General features: G+C 41.5%; 1 protein-coding gene across 1 annotated transcript in view; it reads right to left on the bottom strand.

Annotated features, from left to right (window-relative positions):
* The window catches only part of LOC148515255 (mucin-19-like), a 157833-nt gene that overhangs the window by 119213 nt on the left and 14709 nt on the right, over positions 1 to 23911 (bottom strand). The window contains exons 5-6 of the mRNA XM_088480249.1: positions 2101 to 2317; positions 1843 to 1965 (exon numbers count right to left, since the gene is read on the bottom strand). Coding sequence (XP_088336375.1) covers positions 1843 to 1965; positions 2101 to 2317 — 340 coding nt within the window. The remainder of the gene's footprint in view (positions 1 to 1842; positions 1966 to 2100; positions 2318 to 23911) is intronic.

Raw genomic sequence — 23911 nt, 5'->3', positions numbered from 1 at the left:
TATGGAACCAGATGCCTAGAGGAAGGGGTGGGCCCTCAAGCAGTGAGGCCCATCAGGGATTTCCCCTGTACCCCTGTGGGCCAGTGTGACCCTGTTTATATCTGTATGAGACACACTGATGGAGAAATAGCAAACAAGTAAAACAGTGTGTTATCAATTAGTGCAAGACCCAAGAATAATTAGAAGTTTTCCTTCTATGTAGCAAATCATTCATAACACAGTATTTCTTGAAATTAGTGCTCTTCTTGTTTGCAAGTCTTCATCAAATATGTAAAATTAAAAAGAATATTTATATAGTGTAGTTCAGTGGTTCATTGGGTGTTGTAGCACCCAAGGGGCACTTGCAGGGGTGCCACAGGTTGGTGGTCCAGGATCAAATCAAACTATTTATCGTCAATATAATAGGCAAAATCAGTGTTGGCGGCTGACAATCATAAATTGTGGACAAACAGAAGTGTAACCCTGTCCTCCAACACAAATCTGAACCTAATTTACCTAATTTAATTCTATTTGTTGAATTCCTCAATAAGAAACTTTGGGCCTAGGGATGCCATGAAAAAAATGTTGATATTCTAGGGTTCAAGAAAGTTTGGGCATCACTGGTGTAGTCTGTATATATATGATGTTTTTACCACCTGTGACACACAGGGAGAAATGAAAGGTGTTGGTTCCCCTGATAAGGCAAAGATTTTCATCACAAAGACAGAATTCCAGTGACCAGATTATCCCTTTTTGGGAATAGAATTACCCCCAATGGAGGTTAGAGTATGATCCTCATCCTCCTATAGGATTCTCTTAATTACACACAAAAAGTGACAATGAAATATTATTACACATTCAATATGCCGGAAATATATATACTGCCACATTTCCAGTTTTGAGAATCATCAGTCTCTCCATGGTAACAGAGACTGTATTAATTCCAGTAGTGTTATACATAGCTATAGATGAAAAAAAAATTCTGATCCAGACTTGGTTCACACAATGGAGGAAATTTGTATGTGTTTCAGAGACCCTGAAAACATTGTTCCACTGTCACCTGTTGTGGATTAGTGCCATCAGAGGAATATAATAAAAAGTTGGGACTTTGTACTCGACAATAGCCTCTGCCTAAGGAAGATTATATAGAAATGCATTGTTAGCGTGACCCCATGGGACTTTATGCCTGCACTCTGGTGAGCCTATTACAGTGTGGAATTCAGGAATAACCTGGACACTTTTGTTCCATATCTAATGTGCCCAAGCTCACTAGCCATCTGTACAATCTGTAGGCATACTGGACAAATGGTACTGTGGCCCTGATTCAGAGCCGGACGCTCTGAAAGAGCGCTCGCTCTGAATCTGGGCGTTATTTTTTTTGTTTTTGTGCGGCCTCCTGGCCGCTTGCCTAGCTGTGGGTGACCACCCACAGCTATAGCGAGCGGCCAGGATGATGGTCGCGATGGTCAAGACCATCACGACCATCGGGCTTGCGACGAGACCCTTGTGGTAGGATTGCCCGTCGCTAGCCGGGTTTTGCGCATGTGCACGACGGAGCCGGCTCCGTCGTGCGCATGCGCTGTGGGCCACCATTGACCCGGTTGCTAGTGCTCAGTGCTTGCGACCGGGTCTGAATCAGGCCCTGTGTCCATTTGCTTTAATTCAAACATATGTGCATGTGGAAGACATCCAAATAAGAAGAGCGCTAATTTCAAGAAAAACTTTGCTAGGATTGATACACTGGTGGAGAAAAATACATTTATGTGACATTTAGAAATAATCTAAGTCCTTTATGGACACTGGCAGCTGCAGTGCAAACTATAATTGTAATTGTTTGTACAGTAGATAATATCATTATTTTACCTTTTGGACAGGTGCAGCCAGAGATAACTCCTTTATCTTGAACAGGTGCTGGATTTGAGCATGTTGGCTGAGATATTGGTGCACATTCGTCAAAGATTTGGCTTTCTGGGCATTGAGGTGTACCTAGAAGGGTAGAGAGCAGGGCTTGAAACAAGACTTGATGGAGTAACTATACATACACAAGCAAATGATAAAGTATGATAATATTTCAGCTGCATTGGTTTGTAAAACTTTATTATTTATCGTGAAGGTACATACCACACACAACACTATTATCTTTTCTCCAAGAGCTCAATTCATCTGAACAACCGTTGTTACCACAAACACGGGCTACTTCAATAAAAGTTGAACAGGCGCATATCCTCTTGTCCTCCGACAAACAAGCTTTGTATTCTATTGAACATACTTTAATGTATTTTTCCAGATTTACAGCTTCCAGTGATAAGAAGTATTGATTCAAAATACTGCGGCAATACTGAAATATAATATACAAGTTATTATAATAATGCATAATCACCTAAGCAACATCTATATAAACAACTAAAGTTAAGCTGTGAGTTATTGAAAAACATTTTAGTTTCAATCTTATTGATTGCTGTAGGTTACATCTCCACTTCTAAAAACCCTCACTTTAGTAAATATACCCCTGGTGTAAATTAGTATATTCAAAAAAATGCTTTTGACTTAAACTAGGAAGAAAATGGAATGCAAATTCAGATTGTAAGTCAAACCCAAGTTCATAATCATAGAGTTGAGCTTTCTTTAAAGAGAAAAAAAAAAACTTCAACTACATTTTAATTTGGTGTTTTCCTTTTTTGCTGCTATATATACAGTAGTTTGGAAAACATCAACAGATTTGTCTGTATTACAAATGACAGACTGTTCCAGACAATATTTTTTTTTTTTGCAAACTTTGTACTCTTAAGGTTAATTTTCAAGCTCAGAATTATCTGCCTGTAGATTTAAAAAAAAAAAAAAAAAAAAAAATGCTGCTTGCATATGTATTCAACCCCCTGTCGGGTAGTAATGGTAATACTATCACTTGCTTCAACCACAGCTTTAAGGGGCATATTTATTACAATCCGCATCTCAGATGTGATAAATTTGCCCAAAATTGCGACGGGATATTTGAATACGTCGCAAGGCTGTATCAAATATCGCATGCAGGGAAAACAATTGTTTTCTATAGGTGGGTGAAGGGCATATTGTGCCCTATCTCCCCCATACTGGCCCACAAATACACGGGGGCACCCTGCTTTGAAAGAGGAGTGACTACTCTTTCAAATGATGTGCCCCTTAGTAGTAGTATTATTATCTGGTGCTCACCAGACAATAACTGAAAAAGTACACAAATAAATACATTTTCCACATGAAGTCCAGATCTCCACCAATTTATGTCAATAAACAAGAAGGTACACTCATTTAATGCCATAGGTGGTTTACTTTAAAAAAAAAATTTAAGCCTTGTTGTGCTACTATATTAGTCCTATACATAGTAAGAGTTTAAATTAAGACAGGAAACTTGCAAAAAAATGCATTATCATTTCTAAATGCAGATTTTGTATTGTGTAAACCTAGACTTCAAATAGGTGCGAAAAGCCATTTTCGGTGAAAAAGTTTCGCCGGTGGCATCATTTCGCCAGGTGAAAACTTTACCCGTATTCAATTTCAAAGACTTTTCGTCGGTGCGGAAATTCAATGCATTGGAATCGGGCAAAAAAGATTTGCCTATGAAAGCAGGCGGAAAAAAGTGCAGAATTGGGGTTTAGGGGTGCAAACTTTGCGGGAACCCCCCTGCACCCTTGGGACAGTCCCCCAAAGCTACACTGTATCAAAAAAAAAAAAATACTTCAGAACACCCCAAAAAATACTTTCAATTTGGGTGCAAAAAAGACCAAAGTTGGGGGACAAACATAAAAATTAGCAAAATAGACTCCAGGGGGGTCCCCAAGTATGCGCCAGGTGATTTTAAGATAGCTGGTGCTTGCGGAAAGTGTTTTTTTTTACTTTTTTAAAAATTTACTTAAGCAACTTTAAAATATGCTAGCACCTATTTTCTTGTACCCCAAATTTGCTGGGGCTAGTTATTTTGATGAAAAAAATATTGCTTAATGCCATTCTTCACCACTTATGCAAAGATGCTAATAGCAAGCAATTGAGAAAACTTATGTACCCAGATTAGGTACTTTTCGCTAGCTCCGAATTCACCAGGTGCCATTTTCGCCAATTTCTAATTGAATACGGGGATAAGCTGGGACGCTCGTGATACTTTTCCGCATGGAAAACCAGCGATGATGGCGAAAAGTCTGGCATGTTAAAAATTTTCGACTTTTCACACCTAATTGAATATGCTCCTTAGAAACAAGTTTTTTGTTATTGTGGGGTTTGAAAAAAAAATCATGTTTTCTTTTGGTTTGATCACTTTGATCTAATTTTGTTTGACATACAGATATACCCAGCTATATCCTTGCCACTGGTACAGCAAATCATGCCACGCATAGTGTGAGACGTGTGCCTGCGAGTGGATAAGCAAACTGCGTACACAACCGCGCCTCCATTGGAAAGCATAGTGCGATCGCAGTGCACACCATAGCATACAGTAGCATATGCAATTGCGGGAATTGCATGGCACAATCTGTATGCATGTTTGTGGCACGATCATCTGTATTAGACTAAGCAAAAAGACTAATGGACCTGTGGCATAGCTAATATATATATCTTAATGCATATCTAAAAAAAAGTTATTTTTTATGAACTAATTACACCTCAATTCGACCAGTGCACCAATACACTACCTCTTTTCCCCTTTTTTCTGTGTATATGCAAAATGGTAGGTGGCACATCCCCTATGTTTACATTATTATAGGAATTAACCAATATAATACATCCATATATACTGTATAGGGTGGTTGTCGAATAGAATCTGTGCTGTGTTTTTTTCATTTCTATGCATAACTACTGTGTATGTGAATTCATATGCTTAATCACTTACATTGAAAGCCATAATCTGATGGTGAATCTGCACCTTGGATGGGGCTGGTGTAAATTTTGATGGTGCAACTGCGTCTAAAGACTCACAAAGTGGGATGATTGGATTGTATTTATCACTCACTATCACCTTCACATCTTTATTGCATTTATGTCTCCATTTGCTACATTAGTACATTAGATCACTATTATTTCGCAAAATGTCTCTTTTTTCCACTTATCTTACTTTTGTTTCACTACCACATACTGGTATCATCAGATTAGTTTACACATCAGTACATAATTTCCCATGTACACTCATTTTACCTATATACAGTACATTTGAATTGCATATTACTCATCTCACAATTTTGGCATAACATTTTTTTATATGTTTATATTTTATTTATTTATGCATTTTATATCAATATTTTATTATGCTTTTAACTTTTCAAGTATTTCTGTATATATAATTTAATCAGATATTTTTTTTTGCTTTTTGTTACATACGTATGTAACATAATAGTTACATGGACATACTCACTTGTGGTGTGCCTTTAAGAAGTTATATACCTTGATTCTTGTAATCATAATGTAAAACTTGTTTGCAATACTACCACACTAACCAGTGACAAATTAAATTTCTGAGCTGGAGATATTTATCATCATAATGAAGTTAATTTATCCAAAAGCTCTTTATATTTGTCTTAATCATTACCTGGTATTACAACTGCCAGTTTTATATACACCATATAAATACAATATACTGTATGTACTTAACTGGACCAAATATACTAAATGTGTGTATATACCAGCTATAGAGTAATGATTGTGAATCTATAGTGGTGTTTTGTCAGCACTGTTCATACTGATTTAACAACACATGCAGTAAGGAACAGCTCTCAGCATTAAAAAAAAGGTAACCATTGGAACATCATCGGATCATTACCATTCGATGGTAATGAAAAATCGGAATGCCGTCATCAAATGGTAAAAACACTGTCATTGTAAGAAAAACATTGATGGTTGGCAAACATTGACCGTCAATGTCCATCCCTCACCTTGCTTCCTAAGTGTCCCCTCATCTGCTGCTGACCATAAAACTCCCTGCAATGAACACTGTGTAGCAAGGAGTACCCAGCCAGACAGTGGACAATAGAAGCACTTTTTCTACCCTCACCCAGGGGGACACACTCACCGCCCTCTCATCCCCTGTCCAATTTTTTTAAACAAGGGATAGTAGAAGCGGTGACTATCACTTAACCTTGGCTATATGCTATCATTCTCCCCCCTACAGATGTCTGGCACTATATTTTGTGTAGTAGGAGAAACTGAGCATGTGATGAGTCTGTTAGCAACTCAGTTAGTCAAATATCAGTGTTAATCTGAAAGTAATTTACTGACATTTAGGGAACTACAGTATGTATCAAGATTTTTTTAATATAAAATTATGTAGAAACTGCAGTTTCTGCATAATTTTATACATTGTACTAATACTAATTTCACAGAAATCTCTGGCAAATTGCTAATTAGCACTTCCGTTATCTTATTATAATCAATAGGGACTACAATTTGACACCTATGTACCAACTTTTTCGGAGTTTGGCCCCAGTAGTTTACATTATTTTTAGATGGTGTAAACTGCTTAAAGCCTGTGAAGGCTTAGGAGTAGGAGAGAGATCTTCCATCCATCTCTCACAGCCTCCAGCCGGCTCTGGAATCTGCCACTGTGCGCATGTACAGTGTCAGCTTCCACAGGGGAAGTCTTTCACAAATGTGAAAGGCTTCCACAATTTGCCAGGGATGTAACCCACAGGGACAGCAGTTGCCGCTCCCGCTGACCCTTGTACATAGAGGAGAAATTTTCGTTAAAATGGAAAATATCCCCTGCAATATGAATCTGTAATAATCGCGGCAATTGCATGATTATTAGTAAATAGACCCCTAAATCTGCAATTGCATGAAACAGAATTTAATTGTTATTGTTAGTTTCTACAAATGATATGACAGATCATTGATCTTTGTCATATACAAGGGATACAATTTGACCCCCATTTGTATGCTCTAAAAATAATAGGAGTCATGGTAGACTTACCATTGATAACTCTTTTTCTTCTAGGTCCATAGGGTCCACAGGGATACCATGGGGTAATGTAGTTGGAAAGATCCAGGCACCAAACAGTTAAAGCTTTCAGCCCCCAGGATGCCTCAGGTCCTCCTCCATATATACCCCGTCCCCAGCCACAGGCCTTCAGTTTTGTAAACAAGCCTCAAGGCAGGAGAAGGAAAGAGGAGAAGGAAGAACAATCATACACCAGAAGCACTCTTACACAAGATGAGGGAACCCGTGACTGAAAGAAAAAATATCCAATGCAGCCAGGTGCTTCAGGGTGGGTGCTCTGTGGACCCTATGGACCTCAAAGAAAAAGAGTTATCAATGGTAAGTCAACCATAACTCATATTTGCTTCTTCAGAGTCCCATAGGGATCCACATGAATACCAGGGGATGTCCTAAAGCAGTTCCCATAAGGGTAAGGAAGCTCCTGAGCAGAAAGGAAAACTCATTGCCCAAAGGAAGCATCCTGAGAGGCAAAAGTATCAAAGGTGTAGAACCTGAGAAAAGTGTGAACAGAAGACCACGTGGCTGCCTTGCACAATTGCTCAGCAAAGGCACCACGAATAAATGCCCCAGATGGCCCTACAGACCTAGTAAAATGTGCTGTCACCATGATTGGGACAGGAAGATTAGCCTGTGTATACACCTGAGAGATAGTCATACATAACCATTGAGCCAAGGTCTGCTGGTTAGCTGGCCATCCTCGTTTGTGAAAACCATATAATACAAAAAGAGCATCTGATATTCTAACAGTTTGTACACAGAGAGCACAAACTACATCCAGGGAAGCTTCACCTACTGGAACTACAATTTCTTAATTTACATGAAAATGAGACACTATCTTAGGAAGGTAACCCTCCCTTGTATGATGAACAGCTCTATCCTGGTGAAAAATCAAAAAATGGGGAGCGTTAAGAGAGCGCTGCCAAATCAGAGACTCGGGGCCTGATTCAGAACCCGCTTGCGAGTGCTGAGCGCTCGCAAGCGGGTCGATGTTGCCCTAGTGTGCATGTGCACGATGGAGGCTGCTCCATCGTGCGCATGCGCGAGACCCGAATAACGATGGCCAAGCCGTCATTATGGGTCTCGCACCAAAGGGGGTGTGCTGTCGATGGTGATTGACAACACGCCCTCTTTGGTGGGCGTGCCGGGGGCATGGCTGCCCAGACGGACGCGTTCCCATGGGAACACCTACCATCTGGGGCCGGCCCCACTGACATCACTAGTGATGTCAGTGGGAATGCTTTTGGCTCTGATAGAGCCAAAAGCACTCCTGGGCTTGCGAAAGCGAGACCCTACTGCAGGGTCTTGTCACAAGCCTGATGGTCGCGATGGTCTTGACCATCGCGACCATCATTTTGGCCGCTCACTATAGCTGTGGGTGGTCACCCACGGCTATGCGAGTGGCCAGGAGGCCGCTCCAAAATGAAGGAGGGACGGCCCTGATTCAGAGCAAGCTCTATCTCAGAGCGTCCAGCTCTGAATCAGCGCCTCTGTGTGCAGAAGAGATAGCGAGGAGAAAAAGTGTCTTTGCTGTCAACTATTTCAATTCTACAGAGTCCAGAGGTTCAAATGGGGGATCTTGTAGCCACTTAAGAACCAAAGACAGATCCAAGGGTGCTACCAGTGGGACAAAAGGAGGCTGAACTCGCAGAACTCCCTGAAAAAAAATTCTAACATCTGGTAATGAAGCACTCTTTCTCTGGAACCAGACTGACAATGCAGAAACCTGCACTCTCAAAGTGGCCAGGTGGAGACCAAGGTCTAAACCAGCCTGGAGAAAAGCCAGTACCCAGGAAACCATAAACACCTTAGGGTCATACTTCCTGTGGGAACATCATTGTCCAAAAGAATGCCAAACCCTGTAATAGATGTGGGCAGAGGCAGGCTTTCATGCTCTAAGCATCGTTTGAGGGAAAGATGAACCTCTGGAGTGAGAAGGATTCTCTGGAACCTTATTAGATGATACTGTCCATTCTACCTGGAGAGAATCAATCTTTGCAAAGGCCTGGAATGAAACTGAGCATACCCCACCATGTCGAAGGTGGATACTATTGATCCCAGGATCTGTATCACTGATAGAATGGAAACCTTTCGCTTGCTTAGCAGTTTGCGTACTCACAATGATAGGGCCGCAATCTTATCCTCTGGTAGAAACACCCTTTGTGTTTTCTTCCAATTGATGACCCAGCCATGCTTTTGTAGGCAGGTTATGGTCAGTTGAAGATGGTGTTGTAAAACAACTGAAGTTTGTGCCAATATCAGAAGGTCGTCCAGATATGGCAGCAACCTGATTCTCTGATGCCTGAGATAGGCCATCATGACTGCCATTATCTTGGTAAATACCCGGGGAGCCGTTGATAGGCCAAAGGGTAGTGCCTGAAATTGGTAATGTTGTTGTAGGACAGCAAACCGTAGAAATTTTTGGTTGGATGGCATAATAGGAACATGCAGATATGCATCCTGAATGTCCAGGGAAACCATAAAATCCCCAAGCTCCATTGCCAAAATAATTGACTGGAGAGTTTCCATACAGAACTTAGGTACATGGATAAACCTGTTGAAGGTTTTTAGAGTTAGAATAGGGTGATGAAACCCATTCGGATTCTGAACCAAAAATAGATTGGAATAATAACCCCTTCCTTGTTGCAACACAGGAACCGGGATTGTTTCCCCTGCCTGCAGCAGGGAGTGAATGGCCTCCTGAAGGGCCAAGGCCTTGACCGCACCTGATGGAGGATATGTGCAAAAAAACTTCTGGGTAGGATGCCCCTGGAAAGTGAGGGCATACCCCTGAGATACCACTTCTCGGACCCAGGCTTCTGTTGTTATTTGATGCCAGTAATCTGCAAACTAAGGAGGAGGCCCACCCCATCAGGCCAAGGGTTTGTCATCCAGTTTAGAAGCTAGATGTCTGGCTGACCCAGACCTCTTAGTTTGTCTTGTGAAAACTAAACAGTTTGGAGGAAGACTGTTCCTTTGCTTATCCCTGAGGATGAAAGGCCCAAAAAGAAAACTGCCTAGATTTTATTGTACCCGTAGATGGCAGACCTGCAGACTTAGAAGCCGGGAGAGTAGCTATTATCTTATCTAACTCTGCTCCAAAAAGTATATTTCCATAGAAAGGTAAGGTATCCAGAGCCCTCTTTGATCCTATATCAGCTTTCCAGGATCTTAACCAAGGGACCCTGAGCACCACTACTGATGCTGCTGATGCTTTAGAAGCTAAAATTCCAGCATCTAATGCAGCTCCTCCAAAATAAGAGGCCACTTCCCGTATGTGGGAGATATACTTCATCTTTTCTCTGGTAGCATCTGGTAGAGAGTCTTCCAATGCCCCTGTCCATTCTTCAACAGCTTTAGCTATCCAGGCTCCAGCCAAAGCTGGACAGTAACAGCTCCCGACGGTGCAAATATTGGCTTAAGGCATGTTTCAATCTTCCTACCTGTTGAATCCTTAAGAGACGATGCTGACGGAATAGGCAATGTTAGCATTTCTGACTAAGTACGTCACATGAGCATCCACAGTAGGAGGTACCTCCCACTTAGTACATTCAGAAGCTGGGAAAGAATACAACAATGTTAACCTTTTATTCACATAAATCCGTTATCCGGGTTGCCCCATACCTCTTCCATAAGATCAGTGAGCTGCTCAGATTAGGAAACTCCATTTTGGCCACCTTCAGGTGTTTAAACACTGGAGCCTTCCTACTAGGAGCTGGTACATCATCCTTAATATCTAGGATTGATTTAACCATCCTCACCAATGAAGGAACAACCACTGTGGATGGATGGTCCTCCTCTCCTGAGCTAGACCCTGGAGAAGAACCCTGCACATGATCTGCTTCTTCTGATGATACATCTCAATCCATATGCTAAACAGGTCAATAAAAAGATAATTTATGCTTATGCGCCTTAGTAACTACCGGTCTGCTTGCAGCAGCTGACTGACCAATACTCTGACTTGAGTGGGCATAAGCATCCATCCAGGAAGGATGTATAGGAAGTGCAAACATAACATGCTGTGGGTACCCCATACAAGGAGGCAGTATGGGAGTAGCCATATGATCCACAAACTGCTTCATAACCTGAGACAAGGAGGACACTCAAGATGGCTCATGTACAGGGACTGGTATACAGGACTGGTGAGGTGGTTCTTTATAACAGACAGTACACAAACCATCCTTTATAAAGTCCTGAGAGGACAAGCCCCCCAAACAGGCTTTAAATGAAACCATCACAGGGGCCTCCCCCTCCTGATTCCATTTACTTTTTGACATATCAATTATAAAGGAAATAATGCAATGTAATGTGACAACCTTCACAAACAATAAATAAATGTGAAGTAAAAAGAAAAACCCCACAAACCTGCAACAGAGGGATGAGGAGAAAAACAGGGATAGTTATAACTGACTGCCAGAAATAAAAGGCAGTATTAACATAGCAGCCAGCAAACAGTCTTATACAATGCATATGCAAATTTAGTTGCACTGAGCTCTGAATCAACTACTCAGAAACACAATTCTTGGTAGGATATAGAGCACTATGTTCCTGGCCCATGTGAGACATATACCGGGAGACTGATCCAAAACCTCCTGTGACCAACAACTAGTGCAGCACACTGATAGTGGACTGTGAGCATCTCATATACATGAGGTGGGTAGGAGGAGCAACCCAGACATGCGAAAACCTTTGAAGGGACTGCATTTGGATCAGGTGAGGAGCTGCCGGGGGAGTGCCTACCTCCCCTAAGCTGCATCAACCGGCCAGGTATGCTGGCGTCGTGGCAGTAATAGTGTCTGCTGCCAAATCCCCGGCATCAGACGATAAGGCCTCGGTGGTCTACTGAGGATGCGGACACTCTGGGCCCTGACTACAGCAGCTTCTGGTTCATCTCCTACGCCGGAAGAAAGGACTTCCGTGCATGATTCCTCATAAGTGAGGAGTTGCCTTACCTGACATCTCCATGCGTCCAGTTGTAGTCTGGGTCCCAGCATTGCTGCTAGCAAGCTCAGCCGAGACCCCCAAAATCACCTACTGTTGTTGCAGCCCAGCAGAGGTAGACGGAGTCGCAGTACATGCATCTTAATTCAGACACTCAGTATTGCCAACCCAAAAACATAGAAAATAAAATAAAACATAAAATAAAAAGCTTAGGACTGCCTGAGCAGTCTCCTGTTACAAAGGTGCATCTGAATCCTGCTGCACCAAACGAACAACTAAATGCCTGTGGCTGGGGGAGGGGTATATACATTATGTAGGAGGACTGTAGGCATCCTGCTGAAAGCTTTAACTGTTTGGTGCCTGGATCTCTCCATCCACATTACCCCATGGTATCCCTGTGGTTCCCTATGCACCCTGAAGAAGAAATAGGGTTTTTCAGCTACAGTACCTAAAATTGTCTCATTAGAATAAATGAGATGCAGGCTGTATATAGTTTCTTATGCATGTTGGTGAGCATTTGTTAATCATTGTATGGGATTACTTGAACCCATCAAATATGTTACATAAATGAATGGTTTCTCACTCACTAAGACCATTTAAAATTTCATGCATTATTGTATTAATGGTTGCAGATTTTGTCTGGTGTGACACCCTGTATTGAGTCACAAAATCATTTAATACTTAGCCAAAGTTTAATGTGCTTATCTTTCCAAAGACTGATTACTGTATGTAGTTGCAGGTTTGAACTGCTGTAAACCTATTGTTGGATTTATACCTGGAAATTAGGAGGCAGACTGGTCATCTGTTACATTTTCCCTACAGTATTGCAAAAAAAAGGTAAAAGCAGAATACCATTGTATGTAAATGCAATAAGATCTTCTACTGTTGCAGTAACATTGTGTGTATATGCTAATAGATACAATATTTCCTCAGATTGATAAAGTCTGGGCTTTAATCACAGGATTAATTTTAAAATTTAAAATGTGTGCAAACTGTATAACACACACTGTGTAAGTTATTGCAGGGTTTTTGCAGGGTTAACTCGGGTTGCTCCTTTGTGTAAAAGGGGAAAGGGCTGGATTGCCGGGTCAAGCGACCCGGCAATCTAACCCAGAATAACTTGTACGGTTTAACACGGGAATAACCTGTGAAACCCTGCAGTGTAAACAACGTGATCAAGGTCACGGTGACCTGGATCATGCTGCATGCCGGATGCTTGGAGATGACGTCATCTCCAAGCATCCACCTCCACGCCGGAAAAACCGGGTCTCTGCAGACCCGGCTCCGGTGTGAATGGCGCCAACTCAGGAATATCCTGGGTCGGCGCTGGGGAAATTCCGGGTCTGATCCAGATTGGAACCCTGTTCCAACCTCCGGGTCAGACCCGGAATTTCGGTATAAAAGCAGTATAAGAGTCACACAAAATCTTTGGATATATTCAGTGATACCTCTTTTCCACCAAAAACCCAGGTCCGACCTGAGTTTTCAGACATGGTTCCCAGGTCAGACACTGTTTACACAGTACCATTGGCCTGGGTTATTATCAGGTCAGCCCCATTCACACTAAACCTGGGTCTCCCCTGCTATACTTGTGAGGTCATAAAAAGTGGGAGGTGACTACTCCACAACCACCAATCAGCTCATTTTAGGCATAATCCATGTCAGATAACCTGGGTTGCAACATTTACACTGCACCAATACCCAGGTCCATCCTTATTCCGACCCTGGTAGCTACCTGGGTTGAATTGCCGAGTCACTTGACCGGGGTTATTTTTCAGGGACCATTTTACACTGAGCTGCGAACCAGGTAGACCCAGCAATAACCCAGGTTTTCGCTCTGGTGTAAAGTGGTATGATTTATCCCTATTTTTAACTATTATAGTAAACAATTCAATTAAAAAGGGACTTTTACAGATATCCAAGCATAGAAAGAAGAAAAAAGAATGTCTCTTTGTTGGAGCACATGGAAAAAAACATTAAAACGTAACATTTATTGTATTCAACTAAATTCTATTCCTCTCCAGTGAACTATTAAAGAAAATTAATAATGTAAATAATTATATGAAAAAAAAATTAATAATAAAGAAAATATAAATTCTGTCTCACTTTCCAATATTTCTTGTATATTTCTGAAGTGCATTGGTTATGTTATATATCTCATGTGAGCTAATTGTCTCAAATGTAGCAATCTTAACACATGAAATACATGATGTCTGAATTCTCAGAGTGATTAATTTGTTACTGTATGCACTCTCTCATAAATTCTCAGTTTATTATGGTTTCCAAAAACCTTTATTTCTCATACGGTTGTCCAGATACCTATTGGCAATGTATCCATTATTAATTGTTTCAGAAGACAGATCATGAATTTCAAAAGTATTTATTTCTCACTATGCCACTTTGGAGTTCATCCACACTACTTATTTATGGAAACAGGTCGAATAGTGTCATATTGGATCAATCATGGAGAATTAATGCGTATTCTTATGTATAATATTTTATTATGAGATTATTTAGAGGTTTATCTGTAGCACCAAGTTCAGGGACATAATGATAAATATATCTCTCATAAGCACCTGCGTGTTATTGTTCCTGTGGTTATATTGGGTTGTTTAATAGGTTGAAATTCACAAACACTTAAATGGTGTGTATATTAAACCTGTGGGACATCATAATAAATTTACATCTCACAGAGCATTCATATGCTTCTCATAAAGCCTTTCATGTATTATTCCTATGTATTTATTTCCCCTGAAATTATTTTTCGTGGTTAATATTTATGGTTCAAAAGTATTTATCAGATATGTTTCTAAGGTATTCAAATAATATAATCGCATATGTATTTCATGAGAGAGCTTTATTATTTATTTATTATTATTTATAACCAGTTATTTATATAGCACACACATTTTCCGCAGTGCTTTCCAGAGAGAATATTTGGCCATTCATATCAGTCCCTGCCCCAGTGGAGCTCACACTTTATATTTCCTATCACATGCACACACACATCTACACACACAGGTTAATTTTTTTTTTTTGTGGGGAACCAATTTATTTGGAAACATGCTATTGTTGAACTGTTAGTTCTTTTATTCACAGGATTTGTAACTTTGTTAGGTGATTTAAATATATGCCCTGCCAAAGAGAGCAAAAAACAAGGCTCTCAATTACTATTAGATTTCACATGAATCTGAGTCCCTCTAGTATTTCTCCTTGTATCACACAAATACCATCTCTGGTGTTGTTTTAAGGAAGAATCAATCACCATATAAAAACAAACAAGCGCACCTCTGTGTTTATTTTGCGCATATATTAATGAACTATTACTTATACCGTTTTCAGACATACGATCAAGGAATTTCCCTGCTCAGACCCGAGTTTTTCACCTCTGCAAAAACCTGTTTTTTGCTTGAGACCCCCCCCCCCTTTCACACTACACCTGAGACTCGGGAAATTCCAGTGTCGGATACATTCACACTAAACCTGGGTCTGCCTTGGAACTTGGTGTGGATTTAAAGGGGACATTTGTTTTTTGTTCACAGTAATGACATAATATAAAGTAAATACCACAAAGTTTGTGTATTCCAATGTTTTTTTTATTGAAAATAAATGTTTACTTTACAATATAAGAAAATTATAAATATAGCCTCTAGAAAGTTGCGGTCTATACAAAGACAAAATTTTCACATAAAAATGTTAAGCAAAATATGATACACACTTAAATTCGTTTGCTCCCCAGTCATGTGGTCTGGGTGACTGCAGTTGATGTCATCAGCAGGTGCATGGAACAGCCAATGGGAAGGTTTTCTAAAAACCCAGGTCTAAAAACCTGAGTTGGATACATTCACACAAGAGGCTACCTGGTTTGCACCAGGGAAAAACCCTGGTATAAAGCAGGGTCATAGACCCAGGACTTCGACCCGGGTTGTTTCTGTTCACACATAGCAAAAACCCAAGTTGATGCACGTTCATGACCAAAAACCCAGGTTTTTGATGTATGTCTGAAAGGGGTATTAGTAGGTTGCCTTGATAAAACTTGTATCAGTGAAACATACGTTGGCATTTCCCCACTTAAAAATCATGTGAATTATAAAATGTGTTGGTTACTTTAATTATTGAAATAATGTTGCATGTAATAGAACAGTAGGAAACAGATATGAGATACAGATAGATTATGGTAAAATCTGGAGAGTTTGTAACAGTGGGGATGCGGCACCACATATTAGTGCAGCAGCTGTTGGTTATTTGAAGTGTGTGAATCACATGAGACACAAAAGACAAAGGGATCTATTTACTAAGCAGTGTTAGGAGACAGAGTGAAAAGTGATAAGGTGCCAGCCAATCAGCGCCTAACTGCCATCTCACAGGCTGTATTTGAAAATGGCACTTGGGAGCTGATTGGCTGGTACCTTATCACTTTTCACTATGTCTCCTAACACTGCTTAGTAAATAAACCCCAATATGTGTTAAAGCCAAATCCTGCGGAATACTGCACATTATAATTATACTCCATGGAAATAATGTATACTAAGTAATAATTAATTAATATATGCGCTAAATAAACACAGAGGAGCACTTGTGAAATTTTATATGGTGATTGATTCTTCCTTAAAACAACACCAGAGATTGTATTTATGTGATACAAGGAGAAATACTAGAAGGACTCAGATTCATGTGAAATCTAATAGTAATTGAGAGCCTTGTTTTTTGCTCTCTTTGAGAGGGCATATAGTTAAAGCACCTGACAAAGGTATAAATCCTGTGAATAAAAGAACTAACAGTTCAACAATACCACATGTCCAAATAAAGCACTCTCATGAATATACATATGAGATTATATTATTCGAATACCTTAGAAACATAACTCATAAATACTTTTGAACCATAAATATTAACCCTGAAAAAAAATTTCAGGGGAAATAAATACATAGGAATAATAAATGAAAGGCTTTATGAGAAGCATATGAATGCTCTGTGAGATGTAAATTTATTATGATGTCCCAAAGGTTTAATATACACACCATTTAAGTGTTTGTGAATTTCAACCTATTAAACAACCCAATATAACCACAGGAACAATAACACGCAGGTGCAAGCCTCATGAGAAATAGATTTATCATTATGTCCCTGAACTTGGTGCTCCAGACAAACCTCTAAATAATCTCATAATAAAATAGTACACATAAGAATACGCATTAATTCTCCATGATTAATCCAATATGACACTATTCGACCTGTTTCCATAAATAAGTAGTGTGGATGAACTCCAAAGTGGCATCGTGAGAAATAAATACTTTTGAAATTCATGATCTGTCTTCTGAAACAATTAATATGGATACAATGCCAATAGGTATCCGGACAACTGTATGAGTAATAAAGTTTTTTTGGAAACCATACGAAAGTGAGAATTTCTGAGAGAGTGCATGCAGTAACAAATTAATCACTATGAGAATTCAGACATCATGTATTTCATGTGTTAAGATTGCAACATTGGAGACAATTAGCTCACATGAGATATGTAACATAACCAATGCACATCAGAAATAAACAAGAACTATTGGAAAGCGAGATAGATTTTATTTTTTCTTTATTATTAAAATTATAATTTTTTTCATATAATTATTTACATAATTAATTTTCTTTAATATTTCACTGGAGAGGTATAAAATTTAATTGAACACAATATAGGTTATGTTTTAATTAGGGGTGAGCGGGTTCGGATTTCTGAAATCCGAACCCCCCCGAGCCCCCCCGATCCGAGTCCGATCCGAATCAGGCTCGACTTTTCCCGCCTGACTCGGATCTGAAATCGAGGCAAAACGTCATCATCCCGCCTTCCGAGTCTCGCGGGTTTTGGATCCTATATAAGGTACCCACGTCGGCGCCATTTTCTCACTCGGCTGTGGACAGTGAAGAGGGAGGGTGGGAGTTAAGGCTGTGTAGTGTAGTGTAGTGTAGTGCTGCTGTTGTCCACTACTTCAAAGTCCATAGGGGCTGGCTGTGTTGTGCTGTGCTGCTGTTGTTAATAGGGGCTGTGTCCACTACTTCAAAGTCCATAGGGGCTGGCTGGACTGTGTTGTGCAGTCAGTTCTCCATAGGGGCTGTGTCCACTCCAAAGTCCTGTGCAGTGTCCCAGTCCTAAAGAGGTGCTGTAGTGTTGTCCAGGGGGTGCTCTGTCCATCAGGGGTGCTCCCCCCAAGTGCTAAAAAAATAATATATTTTCTGTGTTTGTGAATTGTGTGCGCAGTAGCCGCACGTGCATCAACAAAGTAGTGCCAAGCGTGCGCCTGTGTCATAAGTAAAGGGCCAGCTGGCTTGACCGTTAAGGGTGCTGTAACCCCCAAAAGTACGCTCCAGTCCAAACCAAAAAAAAAATTATTTTCTGTGTTTGTGAATTGTGTGCGCAGTAGCCGCACGTGCATCAACAAAGTAGTGCCAAGCGTGCGCCTGTGTCATAAGTAAAGGGCCGGCTGGCTTGACCGTTAAGGGTGCTGTAACCCCCGAAAGAACACTCCAGTCCAAACCAAAAAAAAAATTATTTTCTGTGTTTGTGAATTGTGTGCGCAGTAGCCGCACGTGCATCAACAAAGTAGTGCCAAGCGTGCGCCTGTGTCATAAGTAAAGGGCCGGCTGGCTTGACCGTTAAGGGTGCTGTAACCCCCGAAAGTACACTCCAGTCCAAACCAAAAAAAAAATTATTTTCTGTGTTTGTGAATTGTGTGCGCAGTAGCCGCACGTGCATCAACAAAGTAGTGCCAAGCGTGCGCCTGTGTCATAAGTAAAGGGCCGGCTGGCTTGACCGTTAAGGGTGCTGTAACCCCCGAAAGTACACTCCAGTCCAAACCAAAAAAAAAATTATTTTCTGTGTTTGTGAATTGTGTGCGCAGTAGCCGCATGTGCATCAACAAAGTAGTGCCAAGCGTGCGCCTGTGTCATAAGTAAAGGGCCAGCTGGCTTGACCGTTAAAGGGTGCTGTAACCCCCAAAGTACACTCCAGTCCAAACCAAAAAAAAATTTATTTTCTGTGTTTGTGAATTGTGTGCGCAGTAGCCGCACGTGCATCAACAAAGTAGTGCCAAGCATGCGCCTGTGTCATAAGTAAAGGGCCGGCTGGCTTGACCGTTAAAGGGTGCTGTAACCCCCGAAAGTACACTCCAGTCCAAACCAAAAAAAAATTATTTTCTGTGTTTGTGAATTGTGGCCCTCATTCAGAGCCGTTCGCTATTTGCGGTCGTTCGTTTAAAAACAAGGGGTGGCTATGCAAATGATCCGTACGCACATTGCAGTCTGTTCACACCTCTAAGTCTGAACGAACGAGCAAAACATACGCTCGTTTTTTTGTTAAAAACGCCCCCTGGCCGCTCGCACCATACGTCATGTCCGCTATTTATTAGATTAATCGAGTACATCGACCAGCGTATGAACTGCTCGCTATTCTTGTGGTTGGTGTTTGCTACCACAAATTTGCGAGCAGTTCTGGCTCTAAAATAACCCAGTGACGTGGGCAATGACACTGCTGTTTTAAATATACACACCCATAAAACGCCCGTTTTGACCTTTAAGCACGCCTGCGTTCGGATCTCCACTCCCCATTTTCAAGCACCTTCCCCTGTTACCACCCACATACGCCTCATTCTGTCACTCAAAATAGCAGGCACTCGCTATATAGCGTACAAATGATTTTCGGCCGCACTGACTGGTTTGCGCATGCGTACTAAAAAGCGTACGCATGCGCAGATGTGCAAACATCGCTCGGAACGAGCGTACTGCCGCTAACGAGCGGCTCTGAATGAGGGCCTGTGTGCGCAGTAGCCGCACGTGCATCAACAAAGTAGTGCCAAGCGTGGCCCGTGTGTCATAAGTAAAGGGCCGGCTGGCTTGACCGTTAAAGGGTTCTGTAACCCCCAAAGTACACTCCAAACCAAAAAAATATATATTTTCTGTGTTTGTGACTTGTGTGCACTGTGGCTGCACGTGCATCAACAAAGGAGCAGCGCCAAACATGCGCCTGTGTCCCATAAGTAAAGAGCCGGCTGGCTCATTTCTTAAAGGGTGGTGTAACCCACAAAGTGCACTACTCTCCAGCAAAAATAAAAAAATATTTTCTGTGTTTGTGTGCGCTTTAGCCGCACGTATATATATCAATATAACATAAATGGAGGACCAAACTTTCTCTGATAAAAATAAAATAGGGAAAGATCAAGAACCACTTCCTACTAGTGCTGTTGCTGCTGCTGGGAGTTGTTCATCATCCCAGAGAGGAAGTAGGAACATCACTACTTTTACTAAACAATTGACCCTCCAACAGTCCCTAGCGATGAGGATGAAGTACGACAGCAGTCATCCTGAAGCAAAACGTATAACTGAGGCCTTGACTGCTATGTTGGTGTTAGACGTGCGTCCGGTATCCGACATTAGTGCAGTGGGATTTAGACAATTGATGGAGGTAGTGTGCCCTCGGTTCCAAATCCCGTCTAGATTCCACCTGCATCCTCAAAGCAGCAGCGACAAGCGTGCGTCTGTCTGTTAAAGGGTGGTGACACCCTCAAAGTGTGCTACACAAACAATTAAAATATTGTTCTTTTTTTTCTGTCTTTGTGAAATGTGTGGGCTGTAGCCGCACCTGCATCCTTAAAGCAGCAGCGACAAGCGTGCGTCTGTCTGTTAAAGGGTGGTGACATCCTCAAAGTGTGCTACACAAACAATTAAAATATTGTTCTTTTTTTTTCTGTCTTTGTGAATTGTGTGGGCTGTAGCCGCACTTGCATCCTCAAAGCAGCAGCGACAAGCGTGCGTCTGTCTGTTAAAGGGTGTTGTAACTCTCAAAGTGCTCCAAAAAATCAAAAAAAATTTTTTAATGTGTTTGTGACTTGTGTGCGATGTAGCCACACTTGCATCCTCAAAGCAGCAGCGACAAGCGTGCGTCTGTCTGTTAAAGGGTGGTGACACCCTCAAAGTGTGCTACACAAAGAATAAAAATATTCTTCTTCTTTTTTCTGTCTTTGTGAATTCTGTGGGCTGTAGCCGCACTTGCATCCTCAAAGCAGCAGCGACAAGCGTGCGTCTGTCTGTTAGAGGGTGGTGTAACCCTCAAAGTGTGCTCCACAAACAATAAAAATATTCTTTTTTTTTTCTGTCTTTGTGAATTGTGTGGGCTGTAGCCGCACTTGCATCCTCAAAGCAGCAGCGACAAGCGTGCGTCTGTCTGTTAAAGGGTGTTGTAACTCTCAAAGTGCTCCAAAAAATCAAAAAAATTTTTTTAATGTGTTTGTGACTTGTGTGCGATGTAGCCACACTTGCATCCTCAAAGCAGCAGCGACAAGCGTGCGTCTGTCTGTTAAAGGGTGGTGACACCCTCAAAGTGTGCTACACAAACAATAAAAATATTCTTCTTCTTTTTTCTGTCTTTGTGAATTGTGTGGGCTGTAGCCGCACCTGCATCCTTAAAGCAGCAGCGACAAGCGTGCGTCTGTCTGTTAAAGGGTGGTGTAACTCACGAAGTGCTCCAAAAAATAAAAAACTATTTTTTTAATGTGTTTGTGGCTTGTGTGCGATGTAGCCGCACTTGCATCCTCAAAGCAGCAGCGACAAGCGTGCGTCTGTCTGTTAAAGGGTGGTGACACCCTCAAAGTGTGCTACACAAACAATAAAAATATTCTTCTTTTTTCTGTCTTTGTGAATTGTGTGGGCTGTAGCCGCACCTGCATCCTTAAAGTAGCAGCGACAAGCGTGCGTCTGTCTGTTAAAGGGTGGTGACACCCTCAAAGTGTGCTACACAAACAATTAAAATATTGTTCTTTTTTCTGTCTTTGTGAATTGTGTGGGCTGTAGCCGCACCTGCATCCTTAAAGCAGCTGCGACAAGCGTGCGTCTGTCTGTTAAAGGGTGGTGACACCCTCAAAGTGTGCTACACAAACAATTAAAATATTGTTCTTTTTTTTCGGTCTTTGTGAAATGTGTGGGCTGTAGCCGCACCTGCATCCTTAAAGCAGCAGCGACAAGCGTGCGTCTGTCTGTTAAAGGGTGGTGACACCCTCAAAGTGTGCTACACAAACAATAAAAATATTCTTCTTCTTTTATCTGTCTATGTGAATTGTGTGGGCTGTAGCCGCACCTGCATCCTTAAAGCAGCAGCGACAAGCGTGCGTCTGTCTGTTAAAGGGTGGTGACACCCTCAAAGTGTTCTACACCAACAATTAAAATATTGTTCTTTTTTTTCGGTCTTTGTGAAATGTGTGGGCTGTAGCCGCACCTGCATCCTTAAAGCAGCAGCGACAAGCGTGCGTCTGTCTGTTAAAGGGTGGTGTAACTCTCAAAGTGCTCCAAAAAATAAAAAACTATTTTTTTTATGTGTTTGTGACTTGTGTGCGATGTAGCCGCACTTGCATCCTCAAAGCAGCAGCGACAAGCGTGCGTCTGTCTGTTAAAGGGTGGTGACACCCTCAAAGTGTGCTACACAAACAATAAAAATATTCTTCTTTATTCTGTCTTTGTGAATTGTGTGGGCTGTAGCCGCACCTGCATCCTTAAAGCAGCAGCGACAAGCGTGCGTCTGTCTGTTAAAGGGTGGTGACACCCTCAAAGTGTGCTACACAAACAATTAAAATATTGTTCTTTTTTTTCGGTCTTTGTGAAATGTGTGGGCTGTAGCCGCACCTGCATCCTTAAAGCAGCAGCGACAAGCGTGCATCTGTCTGTTAAAGGGTGGTGACACCCTCAAAGTGTGCTACACAAAGAATAAAAATATTCTTCTTCTTTTTTCTGTCTTTGTGAATTGTGTGGGCTGTAGCCGCACTTGCATCCTCAAAGCAGCAGCGACAAGCGTGCGTCTGTCTGTTAGAGGGTGGTGTAACCCTCAAAGTGTGCTCCACAAACAATAAAAATATTCTTTTTTTTTTCTGTCTTTGTGAATTGTGTGGGCTGTAGCCGCACTTGAATCCTCAAAGCAGCAGTGACAAGCGTGCGTCTGTCTGTTAAAGGATTACATCAGTGACAGCATCCAAGTAGGCATGTCAGACAGTCCGTACCTGTACTGGCAGGAAAAAGAAGCAATTTGGAGGTCCCTGTACAAACTGGCTCTATTTTACCTGAGTTGCCCCCCCTCCAGTGTGTACTCCGAAAGAGTGTTTAGTGCAGCCGGGAACCTTGTTAGCGAAAGGCGTAGGAGGTTGCTTCCACAAAATGTGGAGAAGATGATGTTCATAAAATGAATGATCAACTCTTCCAGGGAGACCAGCCTCCAGAACGTACAGAGGGACCTGTGGTTCCAGCAGGGACGAATTAATACTCTGTGAGGATGAGGATGTACATAACACTGAAGAGGGTGAGGAATCTGTGGATGAGGAGGATGAGGACGACTTCTTGCCTCCGTAGAGCCAGTTTGTGCAGGGACAGATTAATTGCCAGCTTGTTTTGTGGGGGCCCAAACGAACCAATCATTTCAGCCACAGTTGTGTGGCAGACCCTGGCGCTGAAATGATTGGTTTGTTAAAGTGTGCATGTCCTGTTTATACAACATAAGGGTGGGTGGGAGGGCCCAAGGACAATTCCATCTTGCACCTCTTTTTTTTCTTTGCATTATGTACAGTTTGGGGCCTAGTTTTTCAATGCCATCCTGTCTGCCACTGCAGTTTCACGCCTAGATGGGTCACGTGTTTGTGCCGCCCACTCGTGTCGCTTAGCATAGTCATCCAGCTACCTCGGTGCAACCTTTTGGACATAAAAACACTATTGTGAGGTGTGAGGTGTTCAGAATAGACTGGAAATGAGTGGAAATTAAGGTTATTGAGGTTAATAATAGCATAGGAGCAGAAAAACCTTCAAATTCTGTGATTTTAGCTGTTTTTATGCTTTTTTTCAAAAAAATACAGATCCAAAACACAAAACCCAGAACCCAAAACACGGAAGGGTGGTTTTGGCAAAACCAATCCAGATCCAAAACACGAAGAAAGATCCAGATCCAAAACCAAAACACAAAACACGAAAAGTGGCCGGTGCACACCCCTAGTTTTAATATGTTTTTTCCATGTGCACCAACAAAGA

Source organism: Taudactylus pleione, unplaced genomic scaffold (assembly GCF_031769625.1).
Source record: "Taudactylus pleione unplaced genomic scaffold, aTauple2 ptg000251l, whole genome shotgun sequence".
NCBI classification, from domain to species: Eukaryota; Metazoa; Chordata; class Amphibia; order Anura; family Myobatrachidae; genus Taudactylus; species Taudactylus pleione.
This window is presented reverse-complemented; position numbering and strand designations above follow the sequence as displayed.